General features: G+C 40.1%; 1 protein-coding gene across 1 annotated transcript in view; it reads left to right on the plus strand.

The window, feature by feature from the left end:
- Positions 1-24,254, plus strand: part of MGAM2 (maltase-glucoamylase 2 (putative)) — a 100,413-nt gene that overhangs the window by 22,389 nt on the left and 53,770 nt on the right. The window contains exons 7-16 of the mRNA XM_088018337.1: positions 9,224-9,323; positions 10,339-10,451; positions 10,572-10,697; positions 13,644-13,775; positions 13,865-13,963; positions 16,394-16,507; positions 17,401-17,485; positions 19,879-19,996; positions 23,340-23,511; positions 24,025-24,141. Of these exons, the coding sequence (XP_087874463.1) occupies positions 9,224-9,323; positions 10,339-10,451; positions 10,572-10,697; positions 13,644-13,775; positions 13,865-13,963; positions 16,394-16,507; positions 17,401-17,485; positions 19,879-19,996; positions 23,340-23,511; positions 24,025-24,141 (1,176 nt within the window). The remainder of the gene's footprint in view (positions 1-9,223; positions 9,324-10,338; positions 10,452-10,571; positions 10,698-13,643; positions 13,776-13,864; positions 13,964-16,393; positions 16,508-17,400; positions 17,486-19,878; positions 19,997-23,339; positions 23,512-24,024; positions 24,142-24,254) is intronic.

Below are 24,254 nucleotides of genomic sequence, written 5' to 3' on the forward strand. Positions count from 1 at the left end.
CTCACAGTAATATATCCACTTTTTTGGTTTTGTTTTATTATTTTTTTTTATTGAGGTATTGCTGACATACATTATATTAGTTTCAGGTGTACAACATCATGATTCTATACTTGTCTGTATTGTGAAACAATCACCACAATAAGTCAAATTAACATTTGTCACCACACTAGGTACAGGATTATTTTTTTCCTTGTGATGAGAACTTTTTTTTAAATTCAGTTAATTAACATATTATTAGTTTCAGAGGTAACGGTCAGTGATTCATCAGTAACATATCAAATTTTTTAATTTTTTTATTGTTATGTTAATCACCATATATTACATCATTAGTTTTTGGTGCAGTGTTTCATGATTCATTGTTTGTTCATAACACCCAGTGCTCCATGCAGAACGTGCCCTCCTCAATACCCATCACCAGGCTAACCCATCCCCCTACCCCCCTCCCCTCTAGAACCCTCAGTTTGTTTTTCAGAGTCCATCATCTCTCATGGTTCGTCTCCCCCTCTGACATACTCCCCTTTTCTTCCTCTCCTGTTATCTTCTTCTTTTTCTTTTTTCTTAAAATATGTTGCGTTATTTGTTTCAGAAGTACAGAACTGTGATTCAACAGTCTTGCACAATTCACAGCGCTCACCGTAGCACATACCCTCCCCAATGTCTATCACCCAGCCACCCCATCCCTCCCACCCCCAACCACTCCAGTAACACTCAGTTTCTTTCCTGAGATTAAGAATTCCTCATATCAGTGAGGTCATGTGATACATGTCTTTCTCTGATTGACTTATTTCACTCAGCATAACACCCTCCAGTTCCATCCACGTCGTTGCAAATGGCAAGATCTCATTCCTTTTGATGGCTGCATAATATTCCATTGTGTATATATACCACTTCTTCTTTATCCATTCATCTGTCGATGGGCATCTTGGCTCTTTCCACAGTTTGGCTATGGTGGACATTGCTGCTATAAACATTGGGGTACACGTACCCCTTCGGGTCCCTACATTTGTATCTTTGTGGTAAATACCCAGTAGTGCAATTGCTGGATCAAACGGTAGCTCTAATTTCAACTGTTTGAGGAACCTCCATACTGTTTTCCAGAGGGGTTGCACCAGCTTGCATTCCCACCAACAGTGGAGGAGGGTTCCCCTTTCTCCACATCCCCGCCAACATCTGTCATTCCCTGACTTGTTAATTTTAGCCATCTGACGGGTGTGAGGTGGTATCTCATTGAGGTTTTGATTTGGATTTCCCTGAGGCCGAGCGATGTTGAGCACTTTTTCATGTGCCTGTTGGCCATTTGGATGTCTTCTTTGGAGAAATGTCTGTTCATGTCTTCTGCCCATTTCTTGATTGGATTATTTGTTCTTTGGGTGTTGAGTTTGATAAGTTCTTTATAGATTTGGGATACTAGCCCTTTATCTGATATGTCATTTGCAAATATTTTCTCCCATTCTGTCGGTTGTCTTTTGGTTTTGTGGACTGTTTCTTTTGCTGTGCAAAAGCTTTTTATCTTGATGAAATCCCAATAGTTCATTTTTGCCCTGGCTTCCCGTGCCTTTGGCGATGTTTCTAGGAAGAAGTTGCTGCGGCTAAGGTCGAAAAGGTTGCTACCTGTGTTCTCCTTTAGGATTTTGATGGACTCCTGTCTCACGTTTAGGTCTTTCAACCATTTGGAGTCTATTTTTGTGTGTGGTGTAAGGAAATGGTCCAGTTTCATTCTTCTGCATGTGGCTGTCCAATTTTCCCAACACCATTTGTTGAAGAGACTGTCTCTTTTCCATTGGACATTCTTTCCTGCTTTGTCAAAGATAAGTTGACCATAGAGTTGAGGGTCCATTTCTGGGCTCTCGATTCTGTTCCATTGATCTATGTGTCTGTTTTTGTGCCAGTACCATACTGTCTTGATGATGACAGCTTTGTAATAGAGCTGGAAGTCCGGAATTGTGATGCCGCCAGCTTTGCTTTTCTTTTTCAGTATTCCTCTGGCTATTCTGGGTCTCTTCTGGTTCCATACAAATTTTAGGATTATTTGTTCCATTTCTTTGAAAAAAGTGGATGGTATTTTGATGGGGATTGCATTGAATGTGTAGATTGCTCTAGGTAGCATTGACATCTTCACAATGTTGATTCTCCCAATCCATGAGCATGGAACGTTTTTCCATTTCTTTGTGTCTTCTTCAATTTCTTTCATGAGTATTTTATAGTTTTCTGAGTACAGATCCTTTGCCTCTTTGGTTAGATTTATTCCTAGGTATCTAATGGTTTTGGGTGCAATTGTAAATGGGATTGACTCCTTGATTTGTCTCTCTTCTCTCTTGTTGTTGGTGTATAGGAATGCCACTGATTTCTGTGCATTGATTTTATATCCTGCTACTTTACTGAATTCCTGTATGAGTTCTAGCAGTTTTGGGGTGGAGTCTTTTGGGTTTTCCACATACAGTATCATATCATCTGCAAAGAGTGAGAGTTTGACTTCCTCTTTGCCGATTTGGATGCCTTTGATTTCTTTTTGTTGTCTAATTGCTGTGGCTAGGACTTCTAATACTATGTTGAATAGCAGTGGTGAGAGTGGACATCCCTGCCGCGTTCCTGACCTTAGGGGAAAAGCTCTCAGCCTTTCCCCATTGAGAATGATATTCGCTGTAGGTTTTTCATAGATGGCTTTTATGATATTGAGGTATGTACCCTCTATCCCTATACTCTGAAGAGTTTTGATCAAGAAAGGATGTTGTACTTTGTCAAATGCTTTTTCTGCATCTATTGAGAGGATCATATGATTCTTGTTCTTTCTTTTGTTAATGTATTGTATCACGTTGATTGATTTGCGGATGTTGAACCAGCCTTGCAGCCCAGGGATAAATCCCACTTGGTCGTGGTGAATAATCCTTTTAATGTACTGTTGGATCCTATTGGCTAGTATTTTGGTGAGAATTTTTGCATCCATGTTCATCAAGGATATTGGTCTGTAATTCTCTTTTTTGATGGGGTCTTTGTCTGGTTTTGGGATCAAGGTAATGCTGGCCTCATAAAATGAGTTTGGAAGTTTCCCTTCCATTTCTATTTTTTGGAACAGTTTCAGGAGAATAGGTATTAATTCTTCTTTAAATGTTTGGTAGAATTCCCCTGGGAAGCCATCTGGCCCTGGGCTTTTGTTTGTTGGGAGATTTTTGATGACTGCTTCAATTTCCTTAGTGGTTATAGGACTGTTCAGGTTTTCTATTTCCTCCTGGTTCAGTTTTGGTAGTTGATACATCTCTAGGAATGCACCCATTTCCTCCAGGTTATCTAATTTGCTGGCATAGAGTTGCTCATAATATGTTCTTATAATTGTTTGTATTTCTTTGGTGTTGGTTGTGATCTCTCCTCTTTCATTCATGATTTTGTTGATTTGGGTCATTTCTCTTTTCTTTTTGATCAGTCTGGCCAGGGGTTTATCAATCTTTTAATTCTTTCAAAGAACCAGCTCCTAGTTTCGTTGATCTGTTCTACTGTTCTTTTGGTTTCTAGTTCATTGATCTCTGCTCTGATCTTTATTATTTCTCTTCTCCTGCTGGGTTTAGGCTTGATTTGCTGTTCTTTCTCCAGCTCCTTTAGGTGTAGGGTTAGGTTGTGTATTTGAGACCTTTCTTGTTGCTTGAGAAAGGCTTGTATTGCTATATACTTTCCTCTCAGGACTGCCTTTGCTGTATCCCAAAGATTTTGAACAGTTGTGTTTTCATTTTCATTGGTTTCCATGAATTTTTTTAATTCTTCTTTAATTTCCTTGTTGACCCATTCATTCTTTAGTAGGATGCTCTTTAGCCTCCATGTATTTGAGTGCTTTCCGACTTTCCTCTTGTGATTGAGTTCTAGTTTCAAAGCATTGTGGTCTGAAAATATGCAGGGAATGATCCCAATCTTTTGGTACCGATTGAGACCTGATTTGTGACCTAGGATGTGATCAATTCTGGAGAATGTTCCATGGGCACTAGAGAAGAATGTGTATTCCTTTGCTTTGGGATGGAATGTTCTGAATATGTCTGTGAAGTCCATTTGGTCCAGTGTGTCATTTAAAGTCTTTATTTCCTTGTTGAACTTTTGCTTAGATGATCTGTCCATTTCAGTCAGAGGGGTGTTAAAGTCCCCCACTATTATTGTACTGTTGTCAATGTGTTTCTTTGCTTTTGTTATTAATTGCCTTATATAATTGGCTGCTCCCATGTTCGGGGCATAGATATTTACAATTGTTAGATCTTCTTGTTGGATAGACCCTTTAAGTAGGATATAGTGTCCTTCCTCATCTCTTATTACAGTCTTTGTTTTAAAATCTAGTTTGTCTGATATAAGGATTGCCACCCCAGCTTTCTTTTGGTGTCCATTAGCATGGTAAATTGTTTTCCACCCCCTCACTTTCAATCTGGGGGTGTCTTTGGGTCTAAAATGAGTCTCTTGCAGACATCATATTGATGGGTCTTGTTTTTTAATCCAATCTGATAGCCTGTGTCTTTTAATTGGGGCATTTAGCCCATTTACATTCAGGGTAACAATTGAAAGGTATGAATTTAGTGCCATTGTACTACCTGTAAGGTGACTGTTAACTGTCTGTTGTCTGTGTTCGTTTCTGCTCTTTGCTGCTTTTAGGTTCTCTCTTTGCTTAGAGGACCCCTCTCAATATTTTTTGGAGGGCTGGTTTTGTGTTTGCAAATTCCTTTAGTTTTTGTTTGTTCTGGAAGCTTTTTATCTCTCCTTCTATTTTCAATGATAGCCTAGCTGGATATAGTATTCTTGGCTGCATATTTTTCTCGTTTAGTGCTCTGAAGATATCTTGCCAGTCCTTTCTGGCCTGCCAGGTCTCTGTGGATAGGTCTGTTGCCAATCTAATGTTTCTACCATTGTAGGTTACATATCTCTTCTCCCAAGCTGCTTTCAGGATTTTCTCTTTGTCTCTGAGACTCGTAAGTTTTACTATTAGATGTCGGGGTGTTGACCTATTATTATTGATTTTGAGAGGGGTTCTCTGTGCCTCCTGGATTTTAATGCCTGTTTCCTTCCTCACATTAGGGAAGTTCTCTGGTATAATTTGTTCCAATATACCTTCTGCCCCTCTCTCTCTCTCTTCTTTTTCTGGGATCCCAATTATTCTAATGTTGTTTCATCTTATCATATCACTTATCTCTCGAATTCTGCCCTCGTGATCCTGTAGTTGTTTCTCTCTCTTTTTCTCAGCCTCTTTATTTTCCATCATTTGGTCTTCTATATCGCTGATTCTCTCTTCTGCCTCATTTATCCTAGCATTTAGTGCCCCCATTTTTGATTGCACCTCATCAATAGCCTTTTTGATTTCGATTTGGTTAGATTTTAGTTCTTTTATTTCTCCAGAAAGGGTTTCTCTAATAACTTCCACGCTTTTTTCAAGCCCAGCTAGTATCTTTAAAGTCATGATTCTGAACTCTAGGTCTGACATCGTACTAATGTCCGTATTGAGTAGGTCCCTGGCTGACGGTACTACCTCTTGTTCTTTTGCTGAGGTGATTTCTTTCGTCTTGTCATTTTGTCCAGAGGAGAATAGATGAATGAGAGAACAAAATGCTAACAGGTTTACAACGTCCCCAGCTAATATACTGTATACAAATCAGAAAAGACCTGAAACCAGGGGAAAAGAAAGGGAAAGAAAGAAAAAAGAAAGAGAAAAAGAAAAAAAAAGATAAAAACAAAAACAAAACAATACAAAAAAGGCAGAATATGATCAAATATGATCAGGCTAGTGCATAGATCAGTGCCACACACTAGATTTTGGGCGTATTTTGGTCTGTTGGAAAAAAGTGCCTCCTAAAATTTTAAAGGAAGAAAGACATATATGTACAAAATAAGGGTTGATACAATGAAGGGATGGAAGATGACTGTAAAGATGAAAATTATAAAAGATTTTATAAAAGGACTTGGTAAGATAAGTTGTTTGAAAAAAGAAAGAAGATTTAAGAAAAAAAAAAAAGGAAAAAGGGAGAGAATGTGATCAGGCAGGAGACTAGAACAAAGCCATACACTAGTGATTTAGGGTATATTTTGATCTGTTAGAAGAAACTGTACCTCAAAATTTTAAAGAGAGAACAACTTACATATATATGCCAGAAATAAGGGTAACTACTATGAAGGGATAAAATATGACTCTAAAAATGAAAAATAAAAATTTTTTTTTTTAAAAAGGGATTTATAAGATGTTGGTTGAAAAATGGAAAAAGAAAAATAAAAAAAACAGTCAACAAAAATTAACTTTGATGAAATAATGAATCATGGTAAAAAAAAAAAAAAAAAAGCCATGAATCTATGTGCAGTATTCCCCTAGCGCTGGAGTTCTCCTATTCTCCTTGATCGATCAACTTGGTCTTGGCTTGCTGGCTGTTTGTGTTGATCTTCTGGGGGAGGGGCCTGTTGCTGTGGTTTCCAATTGTCTTTGTCGGAGCTGGAATTGCCCCGCCCTTGTCGGTCCGGGCTAAGGAAGCTGCTCCGGTTTGCTCTCAGGAGCTTTTGTTCCCTGCAAGCTCTCGGTACAGCTTTGGAGGACCAGGGCAGAAATGGTGGCCTCCCAATCTCCACTCGGAGGAGCTGAGAACTCGGGGCCCCGCTCCTCAGTGCGCCCCCAGAGAAAAGCAGTCACTCCCGTGTCCCCGGTCTCCGGCCGCACTCCGTGCTCACCCGGCCTGTGACCTAGCGTTTCTATCTCTGGCACCCGACCCCGCGCAGAGTCTCCAAACCCAGCAGATCCCTGCAGTGCGTTCCCGCACCGCTCCTCCCCGGGAAGGAAGGGGAGTCTCCCCGGATCTGCTGCTTGTTGGGTCCCTGCTGGGGGAGCCGTGCCCCGACTGGGCCGTGGATCACGTTTATGGCCACCCCGAGCTGAGAGCCCGCGACTCTGCTCCGTCTCTGCAGCCGGCTTCCCTGCTCTGATACCTGGGAGCTCTGGCGCACTCAGGCTCCCCCGGTCTTCCTGTGAGCCCGAGGGTTCTGAGACCACACTGTCCCAGGAGGATTCCACCCCCCGCTTAGCCACTGGAGCGACGTCCCTCCGCCGAGCCAACTTCTAAAAGGTCCGATTTTGTGCTCCGCGGCTCTAGCACTTGCCAGAAGCGGCCGGCGGAGGCCCCTCCCCCGCCGTCTATCCTCCCGAATATCGCCTCGGATTCACTTCTCCGCACGCCCTACCTGCCAGTAAGTGGTCGCTTCTCTGTTCAGAGAGTTGTTGCTACTCTCCTGTTCGATCTCCTGTTGAGTTCGTAGGTGTTCAGAATGGTTTGATCCCTATTCAGCTGAATTCCTGAGACCAGACGAAATCTAGGTCTCCTACTCCTCCGCCATCTTGCTCCGCCTCCAGTAACATATCAATTTTTAAAAACATCCCACTTTGAAAGGAAAACATAATTTAATGACTGTATGATAGTCTAATATATATTAGAAAATCCTTCTGCAAAATATGTTTGTCTTTAATAATTGGGTAGTATCTAGGGGAGAGCTTCAGCAGGAGCTACCCCCAGTAGAACTCTGAAGACTAAAAAAAATTCCTCTTTTGGCAGTTTTAGTATTATTCTAGGGCTCTGCTACTTGAAGTATGTTCTGGAGAAAGCAGTGTTGGCATCACTTGGGAGGTTGTTAGAAATGCAGAATCTCAAGTCAGAGCCCAGACCTATGGAACCATATCTGCATTTTAATAAGATCTACAAGTGAACCACACGCATATTCAAGTGGGCAAAGAGCTGGTCTAGAGCAGTGCCTCTCAACTTACCCGTAGTGAAGGATCAGTTCCTTTCTTTCTCTCTGTTATTTTTTTTTTAATCCTGGGGAAATGAAATAAAATTACTCAAAGACATAAAATATAAGCTCAAATTTTAAATTGAACAGCTTTAAAATTACTCTTTTAGATTGCTATAAAGTTTCTAAACTCTTTCTCTTGTTTTTTGTACTTTCCTTGCTGATTTACAGCAAAGGATGGTGGGGAGGTACCAGTCCACGGACAATACTTTGAGTAGCATTGCTTTGTAGAGCAGGTCTTGAAGCCTCCAGTGTGCTGATGATGTTTCCCAAATCTGTGATGTATGTTGCAAGGGAAGGATGGGACTGAAGTTTTGCAATTCGTATTCCACAGGAGATGAACAAATCAAGTAGCACATTAACTGGCCCACCCACCAATGTCTGATGCAATGAAGGGGACACACTTACTGAACCAGAGTAAAGCAATAGCCAGCACATTCACTAGAGTGCTTGCTCAAGGCCCTTGACAAACATGGAACATAAGCATCATACTAAGCTTGGCTCTCTAGAGCTGAAAAAGCCTTAAGTTATGTAGTCACAGATTAGATAAAGGTCTTATCTATCTTCCTTCTTTCCTTCCTTCCTTTCTCCCCACTCCTTTCTTCCTGTCTTCTGACCCTCTCTTTCTCTCACTTTTTCACTCACAGTAATACACATTATCTCTTTTTATGTCAGTGCTCATCACAGCCCTGTGGCAGGTTCAGTATCTTTTTTTAAATTTTAAAGTTATTTACTATCTAAGTATTATATATTAATTATAGAAAAATTAGAAAATACAGCTAGGCTTAAAGAAGAAATACAAAATTTCTCATAATAACGTTATCTTCTGCTAACATTTTGTCATATGTCTTTGCAGGTATTTTCCAAATTTTAAAAAATAACTTGACTGGGATATAATTTATATACTATACAATTCATCTGTTTTAAATGTACAATTCAGTGATTGCTTAGCACATTACTGAGTTGTGCAGCTATTATCATAATCCAGTTTTAGAAGATTTTCAACTAGGGTCCCTCATACTTTTATAGACATAATCCCCATTCCCACCCCGGTGCCCACCTTAGCCCTGGGCAATCACCATTCTGCTTTCTGTCTGTATAGATTTGACTTTTCTGGATACTTCATATAAATAGAATCATGCAATATTTGGTTTCTTTTGTAGCCGTTTCTTTCACTTAGTATCATATTTATGAGGTTTATTCCTGTTGTAGCATGGATCAGTTTTTCATTTCTTATTATTACTAATAGTATTCCATTGTATGTATTTTGTTTATCCATTTATCAGTTGATATTACCAATTCAATACCTTTTTGATATAATACTAAACCACGTCAGGTGTTGACCAAGTACATGTTGTATGTGGCGTTTGACTTTATTCTAGGGTAAATAAAAACATTTTCAACATGTACTACTATAATTTGTTATCATTTTTCTTGACAGGACATGATTAATCTGTATGGAGCTCATACATTCTTCCTGTGCCTTGAAGACACCAGCGGCTCCTCTTTTGGTGTTTTTCTGTTGAACAGTAATGCCATGGGTAGGAAGCATCTTTTTATCTCAACAGGAATATGTTTGGGGATGTGGCTTTTATAAAACCAACTTTCATGGCGAGATCACTATTTAACAGAATGTGTATTTAACCTACAACGCTTCTATATGGGAACCCAAAAGTAGGGTGACCTGTTACAAATCTAGTTCATGCTGAAAGCTATTTCCATTGAAAACTTCTTTCGGGTTCTCTTTTGATGCAGTGTTTTCCATAATATTCTGTAGGTAATAAGATGCATTGACAGAGAGGTCCCAAAGATACCTGTAGATTTCAACATGTAAACCAGACTGTCTGTAGGCAACAAGGCTGTGTTCTGTGTTTCTCATAGCTCATTCCTTCCCTACTCCAGAATCTTCTCCCTCAAGCTTCTGGACTAACAGTGCTTTAATAAGAGCTTGTTTTTATTTTTATTTGTAAATTGTAATTAAACTCATCTAATAAGGTTTTTAAAACTTTTCCATTACTTTAAATCATTCACAAATTCCAGACATTTGTATTGTTATATAGCCAGATTAAAATAGAATTGGTTCTCAGGGGCGCCTGGGTGGCTCAGTCGTTAAGCGTCTGCCTTCGGCTCGGGTCATGATCCCGGGGTCCTGGGATCGAGCCCCGCGTCGGGCTCCCTGCTCAGCGGGAAGCCTGCTTCTCCCTCTCCCGCTCCCCCTGCTTGTGTTCCCTCTCTCACTGTCTCTCTCTGTCAAATAAATAAAATAAAATCTTTAAAAAAATAGAATTGGTTCTTAATTGAATTAAAATAAAAAATAAAATTATAATAAGAAAAAAATAGAATTGGTTCTGCTTTCTCTTAAAAAATCAATTCTTCATTAGTGTTTTACTCATTTATTATTATAAATGTCAGCAATCTAAAGAAAAGAATGTTTTGTGTGGTTTTCATCTCTTGCAAAATGAGACTGAGATTGTTTTGGATAGCTCAGGTATTCATATTCTAGAGAAAAGTATATTTGCAACCACAAAATTCTAATTCTAATTCTAATCCTTTCAGAGGTCACCCTGCAGCCTGCTCCTGCCATCACTTACCGCACGATTGGGGGCATCCTTGACTTTTATGTATTCCTGGGAAATACTCCAGAACAAGTGATTCAGGAATACCTGGAGGTATGGGCTTTGCTTGAACAGAGTTATAAATGGAAATGGAAACAGTGTTTTCTGTATCAGACATGGTGCTCAAAACAGTAGTTTTTAAATGCTTAGACATGTCTATATTTATTTTTTCAGCTCATTGGACGACCATTGCTTCCTCCCTACTGGACTCTTGGGTTCCAGCTTAGTCGCAGGAACTATGGTGGCATCAATGGATTGAAGGAGGTTGTGAACCGAAATCTTGTAGCTGGGATCCCTTATGTAAGTTGGAACTTCTCTTAACCTGTGTAAGGCACCATTTCCTATCTTTTAGTTTTTGCATCTAATTCAACGTATTAGGAAGAAATACAGAGAGAGATAGGTGGATAGATAGATAGATAGATACGTACATACATATGTAGACAAACAGGCACACCTAGTGTCAGAAATTTGCATGCTAAATTACCTGTGTCATCATGGAAACAGCAGTTTATGGAGTTGGATGGATATGGTTTTGAATTTTAGCTTTACTTGTTCCTGGCTCTCTCAGTGTTGGGCTGGTTAATTAGCACCTCTGAGTCTTAGTTTCTCCCTTTATAAAATGAGAATGTAAGGCTTCCCTTGGTGGACTGGTAGTGAGGAATGCCTTACACTATGCACGAAAAGCAGGCAGCACATTGGATGAGCTCCATCAAAGTTAGCTGTTATTTTATGAAAGAAAGCAGCACGTGGGGTGATATGGTTAACAAGAGCTGATGATTGTAAAAATGACTCACAGTAAGTGAATTTCTCATAGCGACCTTGAACCCTCCTTCCAGATCTAGCACACTCTAATTTTGAAAGTTCAGTGGTTGCCAAGTATTTATGATGTTCAATGTCCACTGGTAAATAGATAATTATTAAGTGTAGACTACTTGATAAGTTCCTCCAGGAGATGTAGAATGCCTTTAATGAAGTTACCAAACAGTTTATTTGGGGCTAGATCTTTGGAACTGTGTCGCAAGCATATATTTGGTTGGCATGCGAAGGAAGAATGTGCAAGTGGAAAGGACTGTGGCCTGATCTCAGGACTTAACAATGCCCTCTCAGGGCAGCAAGGAGAGCAGGCAGGGAGATGAATTTTTCCTGTGAGAAAACATGCCTGCTGTGGTGTTTTGGTGTCTAGAGGAAATTGATCATGTGTTTCATTAAAATGCTCCCTATTCTGATACCTGCAAGCTCTCAATTCCAGGAGGAATCAGGCCAAATCTTGCCACATGGTTATTATTTTATAAGGTGCTTTCACAACCATGGTTAAACGTCATTTATTGGTATTTTGTAAATGCGATAATGGAAACACACTGCATAGTTAATAACTTTTCTAAGGTCACTAGAACTAGCTAAATGGCAGGACCAGGATTCAAAAATAGCTCTTTTGACTCCATGTGGTATTGGTTAAATCTATGCCCGTACCTCTGAGGCGAAGGGCTTTTCTGAGGTGTTGCTGATTCAGGAACAAATGAGCTTTCCCTCCACGGATTGGATCTTTCCCACCATGTGCAAGTGGAGGCACTGGGTATTGACTGACTGCCCAGTGTTAGAACAGATGTGCTGCATTGGCACCAGGCCACCAGCCACATTTTCCTGCAGGCCTGGAAGCTAGAACTTTCTAAGACACATGAGGAACACTAACTATGCGAGGAACACATTCTTAGAAGATCTTCAGATGTCCTTGAAGTTGTGGCAGTTTGGGAAAAAAAGCAGCTGGATTCAAAGGGCCTATCACAAAAGCTGCAGTCAGCCCCACCCACCCCTGCGTATGACCTTGGGAAATGTCACTCAAACCCTTCACATTTCAATCTTCTCACTAAGAATAACACCTGCTCCTCACAGATTGGTATGCAAACACTAAAATAAACTATGTATGAGACTTTGGTGAATTAAAGCTCTGCCCCTTTGTTGTTTATCTTTGTGAGTTATTATTCTAGAAGTTTTATAGAGCAAGAAGACTGTTTTCTCCTCTTATGATATAGTCTACCTTAATGTTTAGGGTCCAAGTTAGCACATGGTTACAACATTACTAATATACTCACCCAAACAGACATTTAAAGAGCACCTGTTTTATGTCAAGCATCCAGGCTCTCAAGTTGCAGGGATGGGGACATCTGGGTGGCTCCGTTGGTTAAGCATCTGCCTTCGGCTCAGGTCATGATCCCAGAGTTCAAGGACCGAGTCTCGCATCAGGCTCCTTGCTCAGTGGGGAGCCTGTTTCTCCTGCTGCCTGCCGCTCTCCCTGCTTGTGCTCTCTCTCTCTCTCTCTCTGACAAATAAATAAATAAAATATTTAAAAAATAGTTGCAGGGATGAACAAGGCACAGTCCCTACCCTCAAGTTCCTCCCAAAGCCTCATGACATGCATCGGTCAGGACAAAGACATAAAACTGCAACCTGAGAGAGCCTGCATCTTTCAGAAGGGCCTTATTTATTTCTAGGAGGTAGCCAAGCCCTGGAAGTTCAAGAATCATTAAGAAATATGGCTTCAGGGGCGTCTGGTTGGCTCAGTCAGTTAAGCATCTGCCTTCAGCTCAGGTCCTGATCTCAGGGTCCTGGGGTCAAGTCCCACATCCGGCTCCCTGCTCAGTGGGGAGTCTGCTTTTCCTTCTCCCTCTGCCTCTCCCCTCTGCTCGCACTCTCTCTCTCTCTCTCAAATAAATGAATAGAATCTTGAAAGAAAGAAAGAAAGAGAAAGAAAGAAAGGAAAGAAAGAAAGAGAAAGAAAGAAAGAAAGAAAGAAGAAAGAAAGAAAGAAAGAAAGAAAGAAAGAAAGAAAGAAAGAAGAAAGAGAGAAAAAGAGAAAGAGAGAAAAAGAAAGAAAGAAAGAAAGAAAGAAAGAAAGAAAGAAAGAGAAAGGAAGGAAGGAAGGAAGGAAGGAAGGAAGGAAGGAAGGAAGAAAGAAAGAAAGAAAGAAAGAAAGAAAGAAAGAAAGAAAGAAAGAAAGAAAGAAAGAAAGAAAGAAAGAAAGAAAGAAAGAAAGAAAGAAAGAAAGAAAGAAAGAAAGAAAGAAAGAAAGAAAGAAAGAAAGAAAGAAAGAAAGAAAGGAAGGAAGGAAGGAAGGAAGGAAGGAAGGAAGGAAGAAAGAAAGAAAGAAAAATATGGCTTCAGTTTTAGTGAGCAAGAACCAGAGCTATGATACTTTCTGTCAGCACGGTGATATTTCCTAGGTTCTAACTGGCTGGCACTATCTTTCAGGATGTCCAGTACTCTGACATAGACTACATGGATGGAAATAAGGATTTCACCATTGATCAACAAGCCTTCCCTGATCTCTCAAATTTTACCAACAACTTACATAAGCAAGGACTGAAATATGTAATCATTATGGTATGTTCAAACAAGTCTGTTGCCTTGTTTTCCCTTTCAATGTGCAAAAGAAATTGACAAAAATAATATTTGTTATATTTTTTTATTAGAATCCTGGCATCTTAAATGACTCTGACTATCAGCCCTATATGAATGGAAGGAAAAAGAGAGTATGGATCTTGAGGGACAATGGCTTTGCCGTTGGGCAGGTAATTTTGCAAGGAAATCAATAAATTACAGTAATTTGGGGAAGTTTGTACTTTTATTATGAAAGTGAGTAGAAGCACGTTGTAGTATCATCACTGTTTTCATGCTTTAGAGGCTTCCTTTATTATTATTTTTAAAACAGTAGATATAATAGTAAAATGATTAAAATTCTGAAGGATTTTTAAAATTGAAATATATTTGACATATGACATTGTGTAAATTTAAGGTTTACAGCATGTTGATTTGATACATTTATATATTGCAAATTGTGGGGAGAGCACTTCTACCATATCACATAATTATCATTTCTTTTTTTGTGGTGGGAAAAATTAATACCTAGTCTCTAAAAAGCTAGCCCCTGACCTTCTACAGGTACTACAGATATTTGAGAGGCAATGTATTATAAGAAGAAAATTCATTTATTCTTAAAGGCCCCCTGCCTCTCAATTTCTTTCTCTTTTCCAAGACAATACATTCAGCTACAATAATGTAGTAGGATGATCACAGTCTAATGTGAAACCTGTCTCAGCTAATGCACTTTTATTTTACATGAGACTTAACAGAGCCCAGCCTTTTTTCAGGCATTGGAGTAGGCTGATTAGAAGCCTATTTCCGGAGTACTTTACATCAAATCGTGGAGGCAACTTTCTATTCCAGTTACATATAGGGCCAGCCCTAGCTGACTAGATTATGTGAGGTTTACTAAAACTGATACTTAATCTGAGAGTTTATGTGGCTGCAAGTTGTGTTGCTCCTAGGCGGTTTACTTTTCAAACCTGTCTTTTCAGAGTTATCAATGCCCCCTTAATCCCCCTTTAACTGCTCACTTAATTCCTATCATTGACTTTGTTTACAATACTTAATTCTATTTACTTTCTTTTTCATTGAGTCTAAACTTCTATGAAATAGTAGTTTCCTTCCTTCCCCAAACCAATGCTTTGGTTTTATTGTTTTGTTTGAAGTGAATTTCTATAATATCAGACCGATATTCATATGTAAGTACAAAATCAGAGCCCGTGGTCACATATACATGATTTTGATTATCTAAAAAGTAGGTTATCCAGACCTGTGAGTCATTTCAGTAGTACCCATGTTTGAGTGGTGTACAACTGGTAATTTGCATATAATTACAAGAATTTAATTAGTTGCCTCCATTGACCAAGAAATACCTTGACCAATCACAAACATTTGATCTGAGATGTTGGCAGAGGTAGTAGTTTTGGAGGTGGGTGGAGGTTTATTATAAAGGTATTTGGGTGGTGCCTGGGTGGCTCAGGTGTTCAAGCGTTCGACTTAGGTCATGATCTCAGGGTTGTGAGATTGAGGCCTATGTCGGAGTCTGCGCTTAAGATTCTCTCCCTCTCCTCTCCCTCTGCCTCTCCTCCCACCCCCACTCAGACTCTCTCTCTTTCTAAAATAAACAAACAAATAAATTAATAAAAATAAAGATATTTGGTTGGAATGAAGTTTGCTGGGCCTACTCTAGGTAGAGTGTTGCTACAGGTGACTTCTTTACCACATTGCCTATTTCCCGAGTCCAAAATTACCTCTAGTTATTATTTGGTGCCCTGTCACCTAACACAGGAGACCGGGAGTTCAACCCATTTAAACTGAGAATTTTCAGCTCCCATCTTGAGTTTTAAGAAGTCTCTGCATATTCATATTATATGTATCTTATAATATATAAATAAATATTAACATAAAATATATGAAATATATAACACATAATATATCTTAACATATGTAAGATATACATTAATTATACTGCCTGAGCATAAGGTCCTAAATGACAACCTATGAGTTTGTTGGGAAAATGAACAAGAATGTAAGCACAAAAGCTTGTATCCTATCAACTCAGAGTTTTCAATAATTTGGCTGTAATTTCTATCTTTGCACTATTTCTGGAAAATGTTAAAAGCTACATCAGTAGGAAGAGATTAGGAAGAGAAGAGAGGATAAGAAATACTGGACCTGAGTAAGAAGCACAAAATTCATCTCACCATTTAAAACAGGTTGTTTCTCTACCAAACCAAATGTATCATTTATAAACATCATTCTTCAAAGCAGGTTTAAATGACCTTTAATTAACACATTAAGTGAATCCAGTCATTCTCTCCTAAAATCTTACCCAGTTAGAGGGATGAGTGTTTTTAGACTGTTCTCCCAGCTGGTCTGACATCATAAAATTTTGTTATTGTGTTTTCATAGAAAGAAGACATCTGATGGCTTCTCATGTATTTATGGCTGTTTTTCCTTTCCTTTTTTCTTCTTTTGGTTCCTTGCATCTAGTTTACTATTTAGTTTGATGGGAAGTTTTGATTCTGAAATGGTAAGATGTCTGGGGCTCCTGGTGGCAGAAGCAATAGCGGCAATGAGCGTGTCTGTGGTCCCCAGGCACACCCACTGCCACCGCCTTCTTCTTTGTTCCCTAGGGATATCCCGGATGGACGGTCTTTCCTGATTATAGTAATCCAACTTGCACTCAGTGGTGGACAGAGCAGTTCAGTGAATTTCATAAAACTCTCGAGTTTGATGGAGTGTGGATTGTAAGTTGTTATGCCAGAATCAAACTTCTTTTGGAAATGGATAGTCCAAGATTTGAGAATGAGCTTTGACCCTGATCTGTAACAAAATAGTTTTCTTGACATAGTGGTATTTAGTATCCTTTTACTTAATGTGGAGTTTATATGCAGGAAAATAGACCCCCTCAAGACCCCAGATTTTAATTCTGGATCTGCTACCAACTGATTATTTCTTTTTTGAGAAAGTCCTTTAGTTTCCCATGGCCTCAGCTTCTTCTTCCCTTAACTGTCTTTCAACTTAAAAACACTGTTTTATGAGAGGTTGTTGCACCGATCCATTAAAATTTAAAGTTAATCAGAGAATGATTTAATGAACCCCTTTCATTTTTTAGGTGGGGATAGCAGGTGGAGATATTTCTTTGAAATTTGGAAAATTATCTGTTAGCAAGATTAGGCATCACCTATTTTTAATCCATTTTAAAGAGACAGATTTGGTCTCCATTATATCTTCTTGTCCCTCACTGAGTGGAATAAAAAACAGGAGGAAAGTATAAAACAGAAATATCCCTCTGTCTTAGGTTCTTTCGAACAGCACTGAAACATTAACAGCAAAAATAAAACTCACATTATTCATAAGGTAAGAATTAGCTTTTGGAACGGTATCGTTTAATTAGCTAATGGAAATCAATGTATAAAAGGTAAAATGTGCTTGATACCATTTTGGGTTGGAGGGCACCTTAGACACAACCCAATCCGAAAGATGAAACAGAGATCAAGAAAATTTAGGAAGATTACTCAAGATCCCAAAGTCAGTTAGTAAGAGGCCCCAAATGTGGGGCTTCCAGTTGAGTAAACCTTGCCAGAAGACTAACCCTGCATCGGTAACACTTCCCTTTGTGCGTCTTGTGTCTTTGAAGGAAATGGATGAAGTATCCAGCTTTCTCCAAGGTTCTGATTGCGGGTGTGAATGGAACATGTTCAACTTTCCTCCTTTCACTCCCCGTAAGTTGTCTGGAGATACACTTAGAGCAAGCTCAACAGCACTCCGCGTGGCTGAGAACAGTCTCAGTGCAAGGGGCCTGCGGGCACCCTGGCCGCTCCCCTACCCGAGGCCTTGCTGTGCCCATGGGCTCTGGCCACCTTCTGGCCGCCGGAACCCGAGGGCAAGTGTGTGGTGGACGCACGCCTCCCTCAAGGGGCTCTGCGTCCTCCCATTCTCTTCGTGGTCTCCAAACCCCTCAGACAAATGGTTCAGTTTTCAACTTTGTGAGAATACCATAATATTTTAAGGTAGAAACTACCTTCCATTGAAGGAACTCTGTAATTTTGTGAACTTTTTTTTTAGCTCATCAGCCACAATTTAAAGCATCCGTGGTTCCTTTTAGATCCTTCTTATTTTTAAATCTCATTCTTAGTCAGATTTTCCAGTCCTGATTTTGAAAGTATGTATGTGTGTGAAACAGTATCAAATAGATTATGCTGTGGATTAACACAATAAAAATTTATTTTTTGCTCGTATACTGCAGCATGAGATGTGTGGCTCTCATCCAAGCAGTGGCTCAGGGATCTAGTTACTTCCATTGCTTGGTTCTCCCATCTCAGAATCCTTTGTTTCCAGCTTCCTGGGTGAAGGAGAGGGACAGTAGAGAAGTTTTATTGGCAGGCCTAGAAGTGGGGCGTATACAATTTGCTCGCATTTCTTTGCTCAGAGTCCAGTCAGTTATTCTCAGTTCAACCTCCAGCGGAAGTGTGAAATATAATCTTAACTCTCCCAGGAAGAGAACACAGCCTTGGTGAGGATCTGACTAGTCTCTGCCAGTTGATTCTGGTTTGTCCACTTCACTTGCACCCTGGACTATGGATGACCTGTTTCTTTAGCTCCTTTTGGTCACTGAAGGAGTGGAGAACTTTTTTAGGAGGAATCTTGGCTTCAAACCATTTAACCTCTTGCAAAATCTGCTGTTTGCTTGTCTGCTTATTCCTCATTCTTCTCTGCTCAGTCTATGACCTCCCCCCATTTTTTTTCCACTGCAGATCAGTTTATTATGTTTCTCTTTTAATCTCTTAATCTTCTTAGCGAGAACTAAGTTTTTGTTTTTTGTTTTTTCTATAGAAAACTGCAATCTCATCCCCTTCTGCCTGCTTCTGGCAAGCACCTCACTCCCCAGCTCCCAACATTTTTGTCGGCCTACCTGTGACAAGCCACTACCTCATAGCTGCTCTGCTTCTCACCTTTTCAGGATTGGACAGTACACATTAGTGTGATAAAGACTTACATAAATTACCTTTGACCCTGGGACAATTTTAGTGTTTTTTTTTCTTATCATTGAAGTGGTTGTGAGTCTCATTCCACAAACCGAGCTGTGCCAAAAATATAAATTTCATGTTTTATCATTCAACTTAATTTCTGATTAAGTTGGGCTGGTGAGATTCTTTTTTTTTTAAAAATATTTTATTTATTTATTTGACATAGAGAGAGAAAGAGTGAGCACAAGCAGGGGGAGTGGCAGGCAGAGGCAGAGGGAGAAGCAGGATCCCCACAGAGAAGGGGGAGCCCGATGCGGGACTCGATCCCAGGACCCCGGGATCATGACCTGAGCCGAAGGCAGTCGCTTAACCAACTGAGCCACCCAGGCGCCCTGGGCTGGTGAGATTCTGTTGGGCTAGTGGGAAAAAGTCAATGTCAGGGTTTCCTGGTTCCATTACTTTCTGGAACTGTGCTTCATACTGAGGCCCTATGTCCGTGGCAAGGCCTCATGAAGGAGAGCTGATATGGCGCCCCGCCCCATTATTGGTTCATAAGAAGAAAAGGAAAGAACGAGATTCTAGGCTACAAAGCAGAAAATGTTGAGCATTTTTGGCATGAAAAGGGAAAATAACAGTCAGACAATGGTGATTCTAGAAGCAGGATCTGAGTTCTTCTTCATGAAACCACCCAAATGTCATATCTCATTTCTTAAAAAAAAGCATAACGGGTTGAATGCTTATAATGGAAGAATGAAAGTACATCTTTTCCACTGCCCCTCATCTCTGTTCCTTACACACTCAATTCTTCTTGATCAGATATGTGTAGAGAAATGTGGTGCTTTATTTACATTTCATCTCAGGCCAACTTCCCATTGCTCTCCACTCATTTTCCAGTTGTCTCCACTCAGCGCCATGTTTTATGAGCTCTGAGGGAATACACCTTAATTTTAATGATCTATCTCAGAGAGGGGCTTAGTGTGGGTCCCAGGTAGGATGTAGCATTTAGGATAGAGTTTAAAACTGGAAAGGATTTTGTCAGGTGGAGATTGGGTAGGAAGGTGCAGTCACCGGGAAGGGAATAACTGGGTGGTTATTTTGTTAGAGCTGATTGATTGGGAAGTGCGTCACTAATGGCTATTTCCCCACAGGAATTCTGGACCGCTTGCTTTTTGCAAGAACCCTCTGCATGGATGTAGAATTTCAGTGGGGCTTTCACTATGATGTCCATAACTTGTATGGCTACTCCATGGCAAAAGCAACACACTTGTAAGCACTTGGTTTTTGCCCTAATTCCCTTCTGGGGGTGGTGGGAGGCGGAGGGTTTTCTGTATCTTCCATAAGTATGTTTTTCAAATATATTTTGTGGTTCTAAGGATGTACAACTCAGATCTTAGAGGATACTTAAGAGCTCTTCTCATAGAGCCCCTTGGTGCCTGTGTGAGATTAGTTTTGATTGGCTTGTGACTAAGGGACTTCATTAAATACTGGTAGGCAGTAATGTGTGAGGTATTTAGAGCCCTGAGTTGGAAGCCAGCCCTCGCTTAGGTCCTGTTACCAAACCACACTAGGGTTGCCTGATTTGGCAAATAAAAATATAGGACCCAGTTAAATTTGTAGTGTACACACTTATACTAAAAACGATCCATTGTTTAGATGAAGTTCAAGTTTGCCTGAGTATCCTTTGTCTACCTGGCAGGGCTACCCACACCACACCCTCCTGGCTTCTCTCCCCACTGCCTTCCCCAGGCTCCCTCTCAGTTCTGTCTGCAAACATATGCTTATCTTTCAAGCCTCTTTTCAGATGTTTCTAGAAACCTTCCTGTCAGTTCTAGGAAAAGATTATTTCCCTTTTTTGTGTTACCTTTGTTTGTATTACAATATGCTCAATATGCAAAAATCTTGTATGATAACATTTAGATAATCCCCCCCTTTTTTCTCTTGCTGGACTGCAAGTTTTTTGAGGGAAAAGTCACCCCTGTAACTTTAGCGTGAGGAATAGTGTATGTACCTGTGTTGAATAGCTGCCTGGCCTGAGGAAGAGACATCAGGAAGGGCCTGCAGGGGGCCTCGTGAATCAGAGGCAGCAACTGCCCCTGTTTTGTTCTCCAGGACCGTTTTGCCCTCCTGACTTTGTATTATGTGAGATTGCCCAGGTGAGAGAGAGAGTCCTCGTCCAATAAATGCAAAAGTTTTGATCTCCATAAAAGGAGCTTCAAGAAGAAGGACACACATTTCTGATTTTGTTGTCCTCTCTTTTATGACCTCTGTCTCTCTCACTCTTCCTTTCCTGGGAAATAAGCTAGAAGAATAAAGCTCAGTTACCTCATCTTTGAAATGAGAGGCTTGGATTAATGTTTCCCACAGTTCCTTCTTGTTCTGATCTATTTTGACTCTAAGATGCTTCTATCTAAGAACAGAAGGTGGGAGGGAGAGTGGCTACATGCCTGGGGTGAGAAAGGATGGGCGGGAAGAGGGAAAGAGAGTTGTAAATTGCTTCATTGCTAGTGTCACCGTGTAATAAAAGTGCTGTAAGATTGTGCGGGGGTGGTTAATATATTCTAATAGCTATGATTAATAGTTAAAAGATAACTATGAGGGAGAAGGTTGAGTGCCCTTCTGAGTTCTCTGGATCAGGCAGAATGACCTAAGTCCCCTGAGAACAGTGGGGATAAGTGGAAATTGGCTTTTGGATAGGAGGCAGAGTGGTGAAAAAACAATTAAGATGTTTTTTGTTCAGTGGGATCTGAGCATCAGCAGCATTTAAGCCATAGATCTGATGAGTATTTGGCTCAGCCTTCCTGGAAGTATCGTTTGGGGGCAGTGGTTACTGGTCTACCCCAAGAAGGAACTTCTCCCTCCAAGCTGAAAGTAGAAAGACCAGATCCCTTCAGAGATCGGGACAGATGATAAGCCTGCCAGAACTGAGGGACAGAAAAGAGAAACTTGAGGACCTCTGAATAAGATTGTTCCTCTGCTCTGGAAAACACAGACTTAACTAAGCTGTGGTATCATAAAGGTCTGCCTCTAGATAAACCTTTAACCTCAGATAACTTTATCCCCGTTTCAGTTTCACTCTGTACAACCTGAATGTGTTTCTTTCATGGTGGATGATTACAGAGTGCCATAAACCCTCTAGCCAGTGCTAACAAAGGCAAAGCACCTGCTTGTCAAGATCAAAGTAGACATGAGGGTAGGAGGTGAAGAGTGAGTGTTCTTCTCTATGGTACCTTTGTTTTTTGGTCATTAAATCGTCAAAATGGAGGACTTCACTCTTTTAAACCCATATTCTATTTCAGAATTTTCTCCCTTTTGCCATTATAAATCATTTTGCATTTATAGACTTGCCATAAGGTAGTACTCAGGAATATGAAGTTGGGGCGCATTGGTGGCTGGGACAGTGTCTGTGAGGAACTGCCCAGGGCCTGGTGATACACTTGTCTCAGACCCTGTACTGAAAGGGAAAATAGAAGGGTTCGCAGCGATTGTGGTTCAGGTATTACCATACCATAGTTGTGATTTTGTTCATTTTCAGATTGCTAAAGGAAGGTATGAACTGCTTAGCATGGAAGGAGGAGGGAGGGAGAGGCATTTCAGGAAAGTGCCTATGCAAAAGAGTATTCAGAATAAAAGCTAGGAAAATAACTTACATCTCACATCTCTTACATCTCATGTTGTTACCCCACCTCATGTTCCCCTCCATCCTGAAGTAATTATCTTTCTGAATTCCATGTTTTCAAAACCTTTTGCTTTCTCTTTTATAGAGTCTTATTTGATATATGATATTTTGTATGTAGTACAATGAAAATAATATTTTATATTTTAATTGCATTTGACTTTATAAAGAGCATCATAGGTCATCTTTTGAGACTTATTCATTAAAGTTAATATTATTTTGCATAAATTAAGATTTCCTAACATTGGGAATTGCTAATAATAAATTCTGAAGCTTTAGAGGAACCCAGCTGCCTAGAACCCAGCTGGTGTACCAACTGTTCTTATAGGGCCAGCAGAGGCTGAGTTCCAACCTGAGCTGGTGCTGTGTTAAACAGGATTGATTATAAAGGGGCAGCAAGACATGGAAACAAGGGACATTGGAAAAGCTTTGTCTAGAGGGAGAAGATGGGGTCAAGAACTCAAGACATGGCTCCAATGTATTGTTGGCCAAAAGGGCCGGAACACAACTGATCCAACAAGAGAAAGAGCATAATCAAGAGGACGGGAGTGTAGAGACATTTCTTGGGGGACTGGACTGTAGATGTTTGGACTGTCATATATGAAGTCTGAAGCCTTATTCAGAAATGGGAAAGAAGTTCTTAAAAATGCTAAACTGGGTGATGGGCATTGAAAACATGATGTAATGAGCACTGGGTGTTTTATGCAACTGATGAATAACTAAACTCTACAATCTGAAACTAATGATACACTATATATTAATTAATTGAGTTTAAATAAAATAATAAAAAAATGCTAAACTAGTTTGCTCACCTAGTTTATGAAGCCATGTTGTTTTTTTCTGTTTGGTTGGAACGCCCATCACCCCTCTTGGGTACAGGTGAGTCCTAGACATTCACAGCTCACTTCACGTTCAATTTATTGTATTCCTTTTCAGGGCCATGGAGAATATCTTCCCCAATAAAAGTAGCTTCATCTTATCCCGCTCTACTTTTGCTGGATCTGGCAAATATGCTGCACATTGGTTGGGGGAAAATTCGGCCACATGGGATGACCTCCGATGGTCCATCCCTAGTATCCTTGAGTTCAGCCTATTTGGTATCCCCATGGTGAGTTTTACTCTCAATCAAGGAACCTTAACCTTTTTCCTTTGGCATTATTTCCTTTGCTAGTCTTTGAGGTGTTAAAAACCAAGGGGCATTTATGTCTCCCTGTGGTATGTATTAGAAAATCCATTTTTATATGTGGCATGAACTGTCTTTTGAAGATAGAATGGTAAAATTTTATCATTGGGTAGTCATCCATGGAATCTTTGAAGTTAGCACAGCGACACCGTAAGTAAAATATGTTAGCATCACAGAAAATTCCATTAACAAAGCATCAGTGAATAGCAAAGTATGAAATTGGGAATTGAACATTGAAATGAGTTCTTGCCAGCTGATTCATCATGTACATTTGCTAATTTCTTACATTTGGCTGGGGGCTGACTCTGAAAGCCTGGGACCTCTGTAAGCATGGAATGGTGGAAGTAAGATTTTTTCCCCCTTACTACACAGGTATCCAGTCAATGCTTTCCCCACTATCACTGACCACTGTGTTTGTATTATGCGCTAATTCTCCAGGTAGGTGCCAACATCTGTGGTTACACAGAAAATGTCACAGAGGAGCTCTGCACTAGATGGATGCAGCTTGGAGCATTTTATCCACTATCAAGGAATCACAATGGGCCTGGATTCAGGGTAAGGTCCCCAAGAAAAGCAATAGAAACTTCTTGAATTCTCTAATCTACTTGTCCTCAAAAAGGATTGAAAAAAAAAATCCTACAAGTTGGCCATTAGAGCAGACGGAGAAT

Source organism: Eumetopias jubatus, unplaced genomic scaffold (genome assembly GCF_037043125.1).
Source record: "Eumetopias jubatus isolate StellerSeaLion01/CBP00866 unplaced genomic scaffold, mEumJub1_p1.0 scaffold_14, whole genome shotgun sequence".
Classification (NCBI taxonomy): domain Eukaryota; kingdom Metazoa; phylum Chordata; class Mammalia; order Carnivora; family Otariidae; genus Eumetopias; species Eumetopias jubatus.